This window comes from Vigna unguiculata, chromosome 11 (assembly GCF_004118075.2).
Source record: "Vigna unguiculata cultivar IT97K-499-35 chromosome 11, ASM411807v1, whole genome shotgun sequence".
Classification (NCBI taxonomy): domain Eukaryota; kingdom Viridiplantae; phylum Streptophyta; class Magnoliopsida; order Fabales; family Fabaceae; genus Vigna; species Vigna unguiculata.
This window is the reverse complement of record NC_040289.1, coordinates 40,469,510-40,486,435: the sequence shown is the minus strand read 5'-3', so window position 1 is coordinate 40,486,435 and position 16,926 is coordinate 40,469,510. Positions and strand designations below refer to the sequence as shown.

Here is a 16,926-nt window from a genome sequence, read left to right as displayed (position 1 = left end):
TCTGATTATGGCCATATGGATGCTACTCATCTTAATATTGTTATTTTCTTTGCTAAAGCAAATGAAAGTATTGACCACCTAATTGATTATGAGAGTGTTGAAAAAAAAAATCTCATATTGATATTTACGTTTATATGAAAAACGAATGTTTTGCACTAGTACCAAAAGATATGCGTCTTATTGATAGTACAACAACTTATACAATTCTCAAGAGTAATAAATTTTTCTCTTGTTTGATAATGTGAGACATCGATGTTAGTATTATTTATAGTACTACAAATATATTTGAAGACTCTAAAAGAGCTACTATACTTCTACCAAGAAGTTGAATAGAAACTTATTAAGTTTCAATGATATTTGTCTGAATGGATATTATATTGACAATGAAAAAGATATGAAATATCTTTATATCTCTATGATTGAGTTGAAAAAGAAAGTGTATTGGAGAAATTATCAACATTCTCTTATAGTTTGTACTACAAGTTTATTAGTACAATTTAAATGCATGTCATGGTAAACCAGAAGTTTACAAATCAAAATGATTGCCTTGTTTGACATGATCATTTATTATGATGCGAAAAACAAAAGGGTTGAAAAACTCATGTGAACACGTTTGAAGCGTGGTAGACCTATTGGTTCCAAAGATAAAAACTCTTGAATGAGAAAGGGGGCTAATATGCAAAATAACCTAATCGAAAAGGTTGAAATCCCAAAAGATTCATTTGACATAATTAATGGTTCGGTTCAAGAAGAACCTCAGGTACCTGAAATGGTTGAAAATGATGAGATCTCAATAAATTATGTCATGAATCATATAATATGGAACCAAAATAAAGTTAACATTGACGAAACTTTTACTTATAACATAGCGATGAATGCTATGAATGACAATGAGGATCAATAAGCAATGATCATTGAAGATTGTCGGCAAAGAAAAGATTGGCCAAAATGAAAATATGCAAAGAAGCATAATTATATTTGTTTGCTAAACGAAAGGTTTTTGAACATATAGTTCGCACACCTGAAGTTATGAAACCCGTTGGGTACATATGAATTTTTGCGCAAAAATCAAATTAAGAATGATGAAATTGTTAGATACAAAGCACAATTGGTTGCTCAAGGTTGTTCACAAAACCTTGTATTAATTTGTGAAAAAACATATTCATTAGTATTGGATGCAACAACATTGCAATATTCGATTATCCTAGTTGCACAACAAGGTTTGCATTTACATCTAATGGATGATGTTACAACCTATTCGTACGATTCTTTTGAGAATCATATTTATATGAAAATCTCTGAAGGATTTTATTTGCCCAACAAGACAAATTCTTAAGAGGGTTATTCAATAAAATTGAACATGCTCTTTTATTGATTAAAGAAATCAAGACGTGTGTGGCATAATCGTCTTATTGAGTACTTATTAAAAGAAGGATATAAAAAATGATCCTGTTTGGTCTTGTATTTATATGAAAAGATCCAAATAATGAATTTGCCATAATTATTGTTTATGTAGATGACATAAACGTCGTTGAAACTACTAATAAGCTCACAAGGCAATTGAAAGAATTTGAGATGAATGATCTTTGAAGGGCAAAATTTTGTTTGAAATTAGAAATTGAGTATTTAAATAAAAGTATTTTTATACGTCAAGAGGCTTATATGATTAAGGTGCTTAAAATGTTCTAAATGGACAAGTCATGTTCATTATGCACTCCAATAGTTGTGAGGTCGTTAGATGTTGATAAAGACTCTTCTTAGACCTCAAGAAAATGATGAAAATCTTTTTGGTCTAGAAGCACCATATCTTAGTGTCATAGAAACACTAATGTATCTTGCGAATTATACTCGATCTAATATTGCATTTGCTATAAATTTGTTAAGCAAGATATAGTTCTTCAACTACAAGAAGAAAATGGTTTGGAGTAAAACATATACTTCGTTACTTTAAGGGTACTACGAATATATTCCATCCAAATGATTCAAATTCAGACCAATGGGTTATGGATATGCATGTTATTTTACATATTCTTACAATGTCATAATGGTTGATCACAAACAAGATGTTTGTTCAAATGTGGTAGCACAATGGTTTCATTAAGGTATATGAAACAAACCATAGTAGCAACATCGTCTAATCATACAAAATTACGAGGAAAGTTGTGAATATGTTTGGTTAAGGTTTATAATTTAACATGTGCAAGAAACGTGTGACTATCCCCGATAAAGATGGAATCAACAATCATATATGAAGACAATAGTATATTGTTCAATTGAAAGGATGATATAGATATCCAAAAATTCGTTCATCTGAAAATATGACAAGTCTATTTGTAAAGTTTTTGCCAAGAAAAACTTTTGAGCAAATGACTCACAAATTCGGACTCTCTCACCTTAATGATGTAAGTTTACATGAGGGGGAGAAATAGAATATGTGATAAACAACAATATTGTATTAAAGAATACAGAATATTGTACTCTTTTTCCTTCACTAGGTTTGGACACTCAAGGGAAGTGTTATGAATTAATGATTGTCCATTGATTTGATACATTTACTCATATGATTCATTACTCTTTATGGTAGATATTTGTATTAACTAAGTTGATTTGTTTCCTTTATGGATTACATATTGTATCTATAAATAGGACTCTTCCTATCAATAATAAGACACAAAATGAGTTGCTCTCTATTCTCTATTGTTTCTTCTCTTCTCTATTATTTATTATTCTCTCTATTATTCACTTTATTTCATAACATTATTCTACTTATTGAAAATATTCGTATGAGGCATTGCAAAAAAAAAAAAAAAAAACAATTGTTGAAGACAATATACACCAATGGCAATGATAGAGAATGCTTTAAATGTAAGGATATAAACACCATCGAATGAGACATATCACACAACCCTGTCCACGTCATAATAATCCAGAGAAACATAATTAATGCGGTAACGATCATAATTAATTTGGTTAAAAAACAATCAATAAGAAACATATTTTCGGAAAACGTTAAAATTAAGTATAATCTAGAAATTTAATGGAGAATGTTAAGCACCAACTTAAGATCACGGTTTAAGATATAACTAATGGTTATTAATTTTATTATTTTTATAATAAAATTTGGAATAATTAATTTTATTAATTAAAATAATATAAATTCATATAAGTAAACACAAAAATATTATTTAAAATGTTTAAGTGATATCTTTTTAATTTATTGAAGTCTCAAATTCATGTTTTGTAAATCTTTTAGATGTTTAACATTGTTAGTTTTTTTGTTGATTTAATTTTTTTATGTTTAGTTATATTTTAAATTTTAGCAACATCAAACTATAGTTTATTATTTAATTATTTTTAACTTTTAACAATTAAAAAAAAAATGCTGAATGGTGTTCTGAAAACACTTGCAGCAATACTCTTTAAAAAAGGAAGATTGAAAAAGCAACAATACCATTGCAGAAGAGGAACAAAGAAGTCCACTACAGCCCACAAAAGTAGCCCATCCTCAAAAAGGGGCCGTTCAGTCTTGGGCTGCCTCTTTTAGCCCAGTGTTTGTAATTTTTGGGTCAAAAGTTTCTTCCTGCACCTCCATACGTCTCTTCGTACTCTCATTTCATTTTTTGTCCACATTGCCCTTTCAGGATTTTACAATTTGAAGATAAAAATAAATTTCAAATTATACAATTTTAAAGTAATTTATTACTTTTTAATTATATAATTTGTAAACTAAAAAAACAACATTCAAGTAATCCAAAAGAAAAAAACGACTAAGTTTTAAATTCTATAATTCAAAAATCACTTTACTTTTATATTTAGACATGTGATTTGTTTGCATTCGTTAACACAAAAAAAAATCTACTAGTTAGCTTAGCACATAGAATTACAGAAAAAATAAGTTGTGGATAAAAACATAAACATAAAAGAACGTTGAATCCATAGCGAACGTGGAATTAAGAGAACAGAGAACATAAAGCATCATACACCACACAAGCTTGGTCCCAATATCTGTTTCGGCCAATAACCTTTCATTCTTCCATATCTTTATCTTTACATTTTTTTTCTCATTTTTTATTTTTATTTTTATTTTCTATTTTATTTTCTCTTCCTTTCTCTCTCTCAACCAAATTAACTCCCTCCTCATACCATTAATAAACAAATAAAAGGAGGGAAAAAAAAAAAGAAGAGAAAAATCTAATTGTGGTAGCATAGTTATTTGCTTCCACACCAACAGTTTTGTGAGTGAAGTCTTTCCAGTGTGCAGCTGCAGCTGATTCAATGATCCAAAATTTCTAAGCTATTATTAGTGTTGGGGCAATCATCATTCTCCAAATTGTAATTTTTTTTTTTCTGGTACTCCATTTACACAGATGCCATGTACTGTTTGTTTTTTTCCTTATATTTTTTCAGGTTTTGAATTTCCATTGAGAATTGGTTGGGTTCCATTTAGATACTTGCAGCTTTATCTGCTACAGGCTTGTATTCTTGTTTTCATGAAGTATTTTTGAGGGATAGGGGAAATAAACTATTGATCCTCTTTTAACAGAAAATGTTGAGTGATTGATTCATGATTTTTATAGTAACAGTAGTTAATATTAATTTTGTTATTCTTTGATTTTATCAGAAGGATTGGAGAATTTGGGAAGCTTCTGATAGTAATAGGAAGTAGTGACTGGGTTTAGGATCATTGTTATGATTTGATGGTAATCATACATAGTGGCCAGGAAGGGATATAATGGCTAGTGCTGCAGTTATTGGACTCAGTGGAGGAAAGAGGCTTTTGAGTTCATCTTACCATTACTCTGATATTATAGAAAAGCTTTCTTATGGAAGTGACTTTGGATCCACACAGTATCAGATTGTTTCAACAAAATCTGTGATAGTTGCCAAGAAATCATCCAACTGCACTCCAACTTTTCCGGCATCGAACCGGCAGAATCAGTCCATCAAGGCTCTTAAGGAGCATGTTGATGATGCTGGTGCTGCTACCGTTGCGGATCCATGGTTTCAGAGTTTCAGTTCTAGTGACTTAGAAGTGGAAAGCTCAGAAATGGGTTATTCTGTGGAGGCTCTTCTTCTGCTGCAGAAGTCAATGCTGGAAAAGCAATGGAGCCTTTCCTTTGAAAGGGAAGTGCTAACAGAACGTTCTAGTAAATCGAAAATCCGTAGGAAAGTGGCAGCGGTGACATGTTCTGGAGTGTCTGCAAGGCAAAGAAGAATGAATGCCAAGCGGAAGACTGTGGTTAAAACCGGTGGTGCTGTGCAACTGAAGTCCAAAATCAGTCCAGAGCCTCTTCAAAACCGTTTGAAGGGCTATGTGAAAGGAGTAGTGAGTGAGGAATTGCTCTCTCATGCAGAAGTTGTTATCCTATCAGAGAAAATAAAAGTTGGGCTTTCCTTAGAGGAGCATAAATCCAGGTAATTGCATAATTGGTTGATCCTATGATTAACAAAAGTGATGAAGAATCTCTTCTTTTTGCAGTCTGTGACTTTTTGTGTTAAACAATGCAGCATTTTGAAGATTATCTGGATCACTTGAATGGAAGTTTTGTTAATGAAGTTTTAAACCTTATTTTCAACCTTTTATTTGAATCATACTAATCTAAAGGGGAATTAGTAATTGATAATGTAATTGGTAAAGATTATTCTAGTTTGCCTGGCAAAAAGGTCTGCTTTTGTTCTTTGCAACTTGTTATGTAAGGGTATCGTTTTAACAGTTTCATTTTCTTATTACAATCCTGCTGTTTAAAACTCTTGGGTCAATGCTATAACCTTGGTTTTCTAGACAGGTCTATGTTTCATATAATGCATATGACATGACTTTATTAAAAGTTGAACACAGATAACTAATTTGAATTTCTTTTACCTTATTTAATTAATGAAATTCAAATATTTCCTTCCCATCCTCGCAGCTTTCAACAGCTTATAACTGGTGATAGAGGGTGAAATGTTTCAGTTAAGAATTGTCTTAGGATGTAGAAAAGGTTATATAAATCATTAATCACTTATCCACTTCTTATAAATTCATAACATTATAGTCTTTGTTGTAATGAAAAACTTTCATTCTTTATGGTACTTTTTATTTGATTTTACGTGTCTTCATAGAAATTCTGGAATCAGTTTTTGTTTGGCTTCCATTGGCTATGGTTTTACCTCAAAGAGAATGATAGTTGACGGAAACCTTTTATATGAGTTTCAGACTGAAGGAGAGACTGGGATGTGAACCCTCCGACGATGAAATTGCAACTTCATTGAAGATGTCTCGTACTGAACTACGAGAAAAAATGCTAGAGTGCTCTCTGGCAAGAGAAAAGTTGGCTATGAGCAATGTTCGCTTAGTTATGTCTATTGCTCAGAGATATGAAAACTCTGGTGCAGAAATGGGTGACCTTGTTCAGGTGATTATAAACATAGTTCCATTTCACATCCGATTGGCCCTGCTTCTTTCTCTGCTGCAAAATACTCATCTCAATTTCTCTGTAGGGTGGCTTGATTGGACTACTTCGTGGTATTGAAAAGTTTGATTCTTCAAAAGGGTTTAAGATTTCAACTTACGTTTACTGGTGGATACGTCAGGTGAGGTTTTACATTTTTTGCTTCTAGACTCGCCTTCTATATGGTTGATTATCAGACATCTTTATCATTATTTGTTCTTTGAAAAGAAGATGTCATGAGATTCATCCAATTTATTCGTTTAAAATCAATAGAAAGAAGGACCAAATAAGAGAAAATATTGTCATGAAATTTCTTAAAATAGTTTCTGTAAACTGGGTATTATGAAACTTTTATTTTGCATTCAGTATTAAATCTCTGGCAATTCTTGCACTCATATTTATGAATTTGGGTGTGATTGATCAGTTTCATCTGTTGAGAACTGCTATTGTTGTTGGTATTATTAATCAGCTTCACCTATTGGGTGTTCTTGTCATTGCTGATGCAATCAAGTCAAAGTTTTAGGTGTAGAGAATGCATTTTCTGCGTCCCTTTCCATTTTCTTCAGAATCCTATATGATTGCGCTGTTTACATCTCAAATTTGTCCAATCACATGGACACTGTTTTTCTGCTGCAGGGTGTTTCAAAAGCCTTAATTGAGAATTCAAGAACATTAAGATTGCCTGCTCATTTGCATGAGAGATTATCTTTAATCCGCAATGCAAAGTTTAGACTAGAAGAGAGAGGCGTTACTCCAACTATTGATGTAAGTCAGCCAAATTTATAAAAAGAAAGCCTCTGTATCAAATTTTTAAAAAATTTCTGGATATTGGTAGACCAGCCTAAACTGTTTCCTTCTTCTGCAGAGGATTGCAAAACACCTTAACATGTCCCAAAAGAAAGTCAGAAATGCTACTGAGGTAACAAATCATTGAGAACTGCACGATCCTTATTACTGATACTTGATACATGTAATGTCTCTACACTCTATTATCCATTTGTTCACCATGTCTCTATACTCTCTATTGCAGGCAATCAGCAAAACTATCTCGCTTGATAGAGAAGCATTTCCCTCTTTGAATGGCCTACGAGGAGACACTCATCATAGTGTAAGATTTAATACCTTTCTATTTACTAGTCCATCAAGGAAGATCATAAGAGCTACTTTCTTCTTGTTCTTTGCCTTCTGTTTATTTTTTTCAAGAATACCAGTTGTCTCATTTGTGATTTATGCTTTCCACTCCCAGTACATTGCAGATAATCGCGTTGAGAACATCCCGTGGAAGGGAGTAGATGAGTGGGCACTAAAGGTATTTAGGAAAATATTTGAATGAAACTCGGCATTTCATTGTTGTCATGCAGAGAACCGTTTTTCTGTCTATTATCCTCCAATGTTATGTCTGTGATCCCTGAATTTAGACGTAAAATTGAAATTCTTCTTTGTCCAAACTTTGATATATTTTGGTCCTCAAACTTAAAAAATGAATGGATATAATCCTCTTAATCCAACAATGTTAATATTTTTACTTGTTAAATAGCATTCCAAACTAACATTTGAACTAGAACACCGTGTAAATAGCTCAAACGCCAACCTGAATTGGATTAGAAAGACTATATCTATTAATTTTTAAAGTTTGAGGATCAACTGTATCAAAGCTTGGGACAAAGATGAATTCTAATCTTGGATTAATGTTTAGGGATTAAGCACATATTTAAGTCTTAAGTATATGTATACTGATTTGAAATCATTGGATGATTGACGAAATTTCCTCATAGTGGAAAATATGATGACATTCTAAATATTCAAATGCTATAACCTCCATAATGATTAATACCACTTGCAAATATTCACAGGATGAAGTGAACAAACTCATGAATGTGACCCTTAAGGAACGAGAGAGAGAAATTATTCGACTTTATTATGGACTGGGTAAAGAATGTCTTACATGGGAAGACATTAGTAAACGGTGAGTTCAACCACCATTTTCTTTTACTTTTCTTAAATAGCCACACCAACCAAAGTTTTACCAAAATTATGTATCATAAGCTTTTGCAACCCACTCATTACTCTTGTTTTGTTCTCTCTGAAGGATGGGTTTATCAAGAGAAAGAGTAAGGCAAGTTGGACTTGTTGCATTGGAGAAACTAAAACATGCTGCAAGGAAGGGAGAATTGGAGGCAATGCTGTTGAAACATTAAATTGGACTCATCACAGAAATTTGTTACAATGTATATATACAGAGCGGAAGTATGTACCTAGAAATCTCACTTCCTCATTCAAAAAGAGTACAACGATATAAGGGAACATTGAAGATTTGTAAATCCCCTTTAAATATGGTTTTAGTACCAATGAATATGGGTAATTTTGGTTTTAACACTCCAAAAATATTGTTGTTTATGTTCTGATAAATTTCAGTGTATTTTTTAAACTGGTTGTTATATACCATGATATGTATTTAGAAACGTTGAATGAATAATTCATATCACATCATTAATAGACAATGATAGAAATCATTTAAAAAAACTAAAAAAAATTAAAAATAAAATAAAATTCGTGAATAAATATAGAAATATCTTAGGTTGTTTATCCAAGTTAAGTTTTACTTTTAAAAAAATTAAAAAGTTAAAGTTAAAACTGTAAAAAAGGCTCGTTTTTTTAAAAGTGTTGAGTTTAAGATTATTCAAAATGGTATTTAAATCTAATGAGTTTAAGTGAACGTAAATAGTCATTTGATGACATAATTATATATATATATATATATATATATATATATATATGTAACATAAGGTTTAGATTTAGTGGTCTTTATTTTATTGGGATTTTTTTTTATTCGAATGAAAGGATAGAGTCTAGCTACATAAAAAATATATTTGAAAAAACTTAGAAATGAAGCCATAGACTTTCAAAAATAAATATTGATCTAAAGAACGGTGCCTATTTGTTTATGCCACCCATTTTTATTCAACACATCGCTCATTTATTTTAATATTTTAAATAATTCTCCACAAGCATTCATCAAACTTTGAAAATGGGTATAATAATCGTTAATTCGGGCTAGATTCGTTCCACTAGACCTGGTAAAAGTATTTCAGTTCAAATCTCAACTTGAGTTTGATAGTAACTTTTCTTTTATTCAAAGTGAATTTCGTCGAAGTTCATGATCAGATTTTAGTTCAAATTAAATTATCAGCTCAACTTAATTTAAGATTATGATTCGGTTATATATTAATTGTTTCATACAAAAATAAATTAATTAAAAAGTATATATATAGTCAGTTTATGATTAAATAATTCAAGTTATGAATAATTTAAATTCACTTCATTTATTAATAAATCCAAATATAGTCAAGTTTACTTATTTAGTTCATTAATTAAGTTGAATGAAGTAGTTAGAAAATTTAAATTCGTTGGGAACTCTAATTTTAGCAAGTCAATGTCATTTTCACTGCTCTCCTCCGTCCAAAATTCAACCCTTAAAAACTTCCTCACACAAACTCCATTGATAATTGAATAAATAATAACTTGATAGAATAATTAATTAATTAATTATTTAATAAGTCTTGAAGACATGCAAAAACTCAAGCAATATTTATATTTCTTAATTTTATGTTTACACTTTTCTAATTTTAAGCTATATATTTTACGTTCCTTATATTCGTTTTTCTATAAAACGAAACGAATTGTTCATGTATTTTATAAATTCACGTTTACTTTATTTTATTTTAAAAAAATTATTTTCTATAATTATTATAACTTTAGATATTTTTTCAATAGTTCACGGAGTAAAGCAGTTCCCACGTGGTGACGTGGCAGTATTATTTTATTTTAATAAATAATAAATAAATATTAAAGTTGGAAAGAGGAGGGAGCGTGAGTTGGCGGTAAGGAAACACAGTTGCAACAATAAAGGGTTAATCCACGTGTATTCTTTTCGAGATACGCGTAATCTCCACCGTCCAATCCCTGCACCTATTCACTCACTCTCTCTCCTCTCTTCTCTTCTCTGTTCTTTTGTTTTTCACTTCATTTTTCTCTCCAATCACAAACAAACAATGCATTCGTTTGTATGCTAAGAATCCAAACTTCAAACCCATGGCCACTTCCTTTCTCTCCACACCTTTCGCTCCTCCTCATCCACGCCACCGTAACCGTTTTCAACAACACTCTCACAGCACCGATTTGCCACAATTCAAACACCTTAACCTCACTCGCTCCTCCTTCCTCCTCACCGTTTCTCCGTCTTCTCACTTCCGACTCTTCGCTTTCCCTCCGCGCCGCTCTAATTTCGCTGTACAAGCTCTCGATTCCGACGCTCCGAACCAGGTACCTCTTCCACTGCGTACTCAATTCGTTGCTTCTTATTCTCGTTGATTAACTCTGAGCACTGTTCGAAGGGATCAGTTAGCGTTGGGAGAAGCCAAAGCTACCAGCAATGGGATTCGCTCACCTCGAAATTCTCCGCCGCCGCCAATATTCCGTTTCTGTTGCTGCAAATGCCGCAAATAATACTCAATGCTCGAAACCTTTTATCCGGAAACAAAACCGCTCTCTCCGCTGTCCCCTGGCTGGTAAACCGTTGCTCGGACTTTTGAGGTTTTGAGATCCGTGAAATTATTGCGTTGATCGAGTTTGTTTACCTTGCAGTGAATAGAGTAACTCATCATTTTAGGTTCGGAAGTGTATGATAGAATATCAGAGAAAACGTGTGATACTGAATTGCGTCTATTTTGTTGAATTACACGAACGTATGTGATTTTCAAGAGAGGTTGTCCTTATATAGCAATTACAGAGATAAGAAGGAAAGGAAACTAACAAATGAATCTGACAACCAGAAAAGTTAACTGAAATTTAAACATATTTCAAAGAAGTCCTTGAATGCAATCAGTCTAATGCACTAGTCCTGAATTAATTAAAATGTGAATACTAACACACATGCACATGCGCATGTATATGTTTCTGTATGTGTGTGTATGGATCAAAACTGTGGCACGTGTTTAAGTTTTTGGATTTAGATGATCAAAAAACTGAAAATTTCATAAACTTATTTGAAATTTACTTGGTTTTAGAAGGACCGATGTAACAGTGCCGTACACTATTAGAGACCAAAATGACGGTTTATTTATTTATTTATTTTCAAAAGTGAAAACTGACTTTGTTTAATTGGATTTTTTAAAAATTATGCTATGACCTGATGTGGGTAAATGACATGGGTGTTAATGCAGGGAATGTTAACTAGTCTGCTTGGGAACCTGTCTCTACTTTCATACTTTGCCAAGAAAAGAGAAAAGGAAGCGATGTTAGTGCAGACATTGGGTGTGGTTTCAACATATGTTGTCCTTGTTCAGCTGGCACTGGCTGAAACCATGCCTTTGCCTTACTTTTTGGCTACTTCAGTTGTTGTGATCTCTGGACTTGTTCTGAATTTCTTGAATTACTTTGGTTTACTAAATGCTGAACTCTGGCGCTTTTGGGAAGATTTCATTACAATTGGGGGTCTTTCAGTGCTTCCCCAAGTAATAGTTCTTTCCTTCTCTGACCCTTGGATCAATACAATTACAACATCATATTAATTTGTAATGAGATTGTCAAGTACTTAGCAGGCGTGCCAATTCACATAATGTCTTTTCATGCATATGGATACACGACTCTATAACTTTTATTACTTATCTCACACTTCCTAATTTCTAATCTGGATGCAGATAATGTGGTCTACATTTGTTCCCTATTTACCTAACAGCATCTTACCTGGGGCAACTTCCTTTGTGATTGCTCTCTTGGCTGTTACATTGGTAATCTTCTTACTCCCTTTGGATTAGCTTTGATTATGGATTAGTGCTAAATCCAGGTTTGCGTACCATACCAATGCTGGTGCTCATACCATCACACCCGTATCAATGCAACACAAAAATCCATTGATTTTTCACATAACTTATTTCACGAACCCATGCAATTGAAGGTAATCCCAAAATGGGATTTTCTAGTTGATGTGATCAAATGGCGTGGTATTTGTTTACTGAAACCAGGAAATTTGAAATTGGGATCTTCTTTCTAGATTGAAACCTGTGGAATTGTAAATAGGCTTTCAGTTTCGATATCATTCTAAACGCTCTGCTCCAAAATTTGCAGGCCAGAACTGGAAAACTTTCTGAGAAAGGTGTGAAATTCGTTGGAGGAATATCTGGATGGACAGCCACACTACTCTTCATGTGGATGCCAGTTTCTCAATTGGTAAACTTTATATTTTAGAATCTTAATTGCATCAAGCTGTGTAATTCAACTTTTATCTCCTGTGTTTGTATTAACCTTTTTATTCTGCCACAGTGGACAAATTATCTCAATCCCGAGAACATGAAAGGCTTGTCAGCTTTTTCGATGCTGCTTGCCATGCTTGGAAATGGGCTTATGCTTCCACGTGCTCTCTTGATTCGTGATTTCATGTGGTAATTATCTTTATTCTGTTGATTCTTGTACTCTATTAATCACAAATTATGGTAATGCCATATTTGCTTCGAGACATGATATCTAAAAGCGGTGTTGTGGTCTAACCCTTCACTCAAGCAAATCCTTCACATTACCCAAAGGTTACTATCTTTTATAACCTGAAAGGAAATTTCCGAAGAAATGTTTGTGTACTTCTCCATACATCTTGAAGCACTATCAAGTATTTTTAAAACGATTGAGAATTATTCTGCAAATTAGTTGACAGCAATTTGAACACTATGCATCATTATCTGAATCACGTAGCAGTACTTATTAACAACTCTTTAGTTAAAGAATAATTTTTGTAGAATCACAATAAAGTGTATAAATTACTCATTACTGAGATTGCCTTGTCGATAATGATGGGTATTGTCATTCAATTTAAATGCTACTTTTAATGATGAGTATTACTTCTACTTGCTTTCCTCCCATGATAACCACTTCAGCAAAAACTTTGCATGTGTTTAACTATGAATTCAATTAACTGTGATGGTAGGTTCACTGGTTCAACGTGGGCTACACTCTTTTATGGATACGGGAATATTGCGTGCCTCTATCTGTGAGTTTTATGTCCAGTTTGTTTACGAGCAAAACATAAAATCAACTGTAAACTAATATCCTTCCTTTTCCAGTTTAAACATTATCAGCAAGGAATTCTTCTTAGCAGCAACTGGTGGTCTGATTTTGTGGATAGGTTCATCTCTTAACCTTATAGCACTCATAAACACGTGTCACTTGTATATATGTTACCATATGTGAGGCAGTGTTATGTCATATTCGGTCATGACCCATGTAGAAAGTCCTTATTTCTCTCATTTATGGAATGATGATTTATTATTACTCCGCAGTTATGAATTAGTCATTGTAGTGCCATGTCTTGAGCGACTTTATTGCATAATCTATGGAATAGGTATTCCCGTCGGGAACATAATCCGTTTTTAGTGTAGTTATATATCTTGTCTTCGTGAATCATAATCAACAATAAGGTGTTATAACTCTTTTATGTATTTGTAGAGATAAATAAAAATTGCATCACCTTTTCCCAATTGTAACAAACATAATTTCGTTTTCTCTCTATGACAGGAACGACTTTCTGGAGAGACAGTGTAGTTCATGGTTACAGCTCACCCTTGGCTTCTATCCGTGACTTGATTGGATCGTGAACAATGACGTGGATCTTGATCAGAAATTTTGGAGAGATCAAAGTCAAAATTTACATACGTTTATTATAAACTCTTCACTTGTAATTATTTAAATATTAAAAAAAGTATATCTCGTTAGTATCATTCTTCAAAATATGTAAAAAGAAATAGGATGTCTTGTTTTCACTTTTATATTTATTTATTTTTATCATGTTTAAAGAATGAATCTATTATTTTAAAAATAAAAATAATTTATTAAATTTTAATAAAAATTTGAAAGACGTAATTATTAAAAAAAAATTATGATAATTAAGTCAATTAAAAATATTATGAAAAATATATTTTTTATGTTCATAAAATAATAAATTTGAGAGAAATATATTTATTAAATTAATCTTTAGCTATAATTTAAATTTATATTTCAAAATCATGAATGATATATATATATATATATATATATATATATATATATATATATATATATATATATATATATATATATATATATATATATATATATATATATATATATATATATATATATATATATATATATATATATATATAGGTAGGTAGATAGATAGATAGATAGTGTTTGTTCTTCTAATATTTGAACATTTTGTGGTAATGAGTACAATGGCCGGGATATATAAAGTATTTAATTCATCAAAAGAGCTATTACAGATATAAACCAATGAAGAATGCACAAACCATTACTATTTTTTATTTCTGAAATTTATAATATCTTAATTTATTATTCAGCAAATAATATATATTATGTCTAACCGTCTAATAATAAACACTCTGGTACTGTGTATATATTATGTACAATATTATATACACTCGTACTGTGTAAATATTATGCATAATATTATATTAGTGATATATTAGACATAATATTATATACACTCGTAGTGTGTATATATTATGCACAATATTATATTAATGATGATGGAGTAATATTTTTAAGTTAATATATGACATAAATTTTATTTGTATTAAAAATAAAATAAAATTAATGAAGAAAAAAGAAAATAATTATTGATGTGCTAAGTAGAAAAAAAAAAGTTAAACAGTTTCATAAAAAAATATAAAAAAGTAATGATTAATTTTTAAAATTTTAATAATTAATTATATTATAAAAGATAAAATTTGAATTATAAAATGTGAAAAAAATAGAAAATCTTTTAAATGTAGTTATAGATATAACAACTGTGTACACATAAATCTTTTAGTTGTTAGGCATTCATTTTATAAAACTTTATCTAATAGATAAGAATATTATATATCGAAAAGAATATTGATAAGAATATTATATATTGATAAGAATATTTCATACACATAAAATACTGAAATCATATCTTATCAAAACAATCAATTTAAATAGATAATATTATGTCCAAAATGCTATAAACAAATTGAAATTAGAAAAAAAAAAACTCAATGATATATTTTTTTTCAAATCCATATATCTTGTCTAAATATTTTAGTTATTGAATGATTTATTTTTATTAAATTTTATTTAATAGATGAGATTATTTATTATGCATTAACAACAGGATTTATATTTTTTATACTTTAAATGATAAATATATTATCTAAATTTAACTATAAAATAAAGAAAATTTTTACTTTTTTAAATTTATATAACTTACGTAGATATTCTAGTTATTGATGATTTATCTTACAAGAAAATATTCAATAGATAATATTATTTTATCCTATCCATAAAAAAAAATATGAGATTTCTTTTTATTGTATACTTTAGATACCTATTGTATAGTTGATTAAGATTTAATTTTGATAGATAAGATTTTATCTGTCATTTAAATAGAAGATAAAAATATTTTTTATATATATGTATACATAGTAATATTATTTTACACTATAAATACTGTGATAATTTTTCAACAAATTGCTCACTTCAGTCTTGTGTTTTTGTATCACTACAGCACCTAATCAGTAAATTGGGGGTTACAGTCTCACTGCGTTATAAGTTTGAGAAATCAATTACTTGTTCGTCCAAGTAATAACAAAGGTATTTACAATTGTTTCATGTTAGTAATGCTAGTAATGAACGATAACAAATATTTGTTTTCAATTGTATCTCGATATTTCTTTCTTTGGTGGAACGAATGCTAGTAATGAATGAATGGTTATGTTATTTGTTAAATTTGACTTGTTCATCAAATAGACATGACATAACAAATAAATATGGCATTGCTATAATTAAAAAAAAAACTCATTTTTAAAATAATAAAATAAAAATATGATCATTTCAAATTGTGAAATTAAACTAAAAAATAATTATTATGGTAATGAAAAAAAATATTTAACCTATTATAATTAATTTATTGAGAAAGTTAAATATATTTTTTGTCGCTTAACTTTGAGTGAAAATTAGAATTAGTTTGTATTTAAATCTTTTGTCCAATTTAACTTTAGAAATATGTGAATTAAGATATTTTATCTAAACTTTTTTAAATTTATTTGATGTTATACACATATTTCATAATAGGATTTGAGTTATATACACAATTTGACATATTTTAAGTTTAATGTTAGCTGGAAAAAATGTTTAAAATGTCAACGGTTAAGATGACTAAATTTACACATTTTAAATATGAAAAATTAAATTAATTCAAAATTTAAAAAAAGGTCTAATTTCAATTTTCACATGAGAAAAAAATATTTAACCTTTATTTAAACATAAACAAAACAATTTAATGAATTAAAGAGAATTTCACAAAATACAGTATGAAACTACATTCTTTCAATAAAACTAGAAGATTAATATTTGGCTAATTATTTATTGTTATACATCAGAAAGAAAATGTTGGGATGTTTAGTATGAATTCAATTATATCTTTTAA

General features: G+C 30.2%; 2 protein-coding genes across 4 annotated transcripts; both read left to right on the top strand.

Annotated features, from left to right (window-relative positions):
- Positions 1-4,065: 4,065 nt before the first annotated feature.
- LOC114170727 (RNA polymerase sigma factor sigA) lies at positions 4,066-8,893 on the top strand. 2 transcript variants are annotated; one of them, XM_028056274.1, is made up of 10 exons: positions 4,066-4,332; positions 4,622-5,415; positions 6,197-6,395; positions 6,481-6,573; positions 7,068-7,196; positions 7,297-7,350; positions 7,462-7,539; positions 7,678-7,740; positions 8,285-8,397; positions 8,521-8,893. In XM_028056274.1, exons 2-10 carry the CDS (start codon positions 4,733-4,735, stop codon positions 8,627-8,629), a joined length of 1,521 nt encoding a protein of 506 aa, XP_027912075.1. In that variant the 5' UTR covers positions 4,066-4,332; positions 4,622-4,732; the 3' UTR covers positions 8,630-8,893. The 2 variants fall into 2 exon arrangements, with proteins under 2 accessions (XP_027912075.1, XP_027912076.1); XM_028056275.1 differs by having other exon boundaries at positions 4,122-4,350.
- A 1,554-nt stretch (positions 8,894-10,447) lies between these two features.
- LOC114168577 (maltose excess protein 1, chloroplastic-like) lies at positions 10,448-14,197 on the top strand. Of its 2 annotated transcripts, none has more exons than XM_028053459.1 (9): positions 10,448-10,754; positions 10,826-10,999; positions 11,654-11,944; positions 12,131-12,220; positions 12,558-12,659; positions 12,753-12,871; positions 13,408-13,470; positions 13,544-13,605; positions 13,995-14,197. In XM_028053459.1, the coding sequence occupies exons 1-9, from the start codon at positions 10,524-10,526 to the stop codon at positions 14,072-14,074; spliced, it is 1,212 nt and encodes a 403-aa protein (XP_027909260.1). In that variant the 5' UTR covers positions 10,448-10,523; the 3' UTR covers positions 14,075-14,197. The 2 variants fall into 2 exon arrangements, with proteins under 2 accessions (XP_027909260.1, XP_027909261.1); XM_028053460.1 differs by having other exon boundaries at positions 10,490-10,754; positions 10,833-10,999.
- Positions 14,198-16,926: the final 2,729 nt, after the last annotated feature.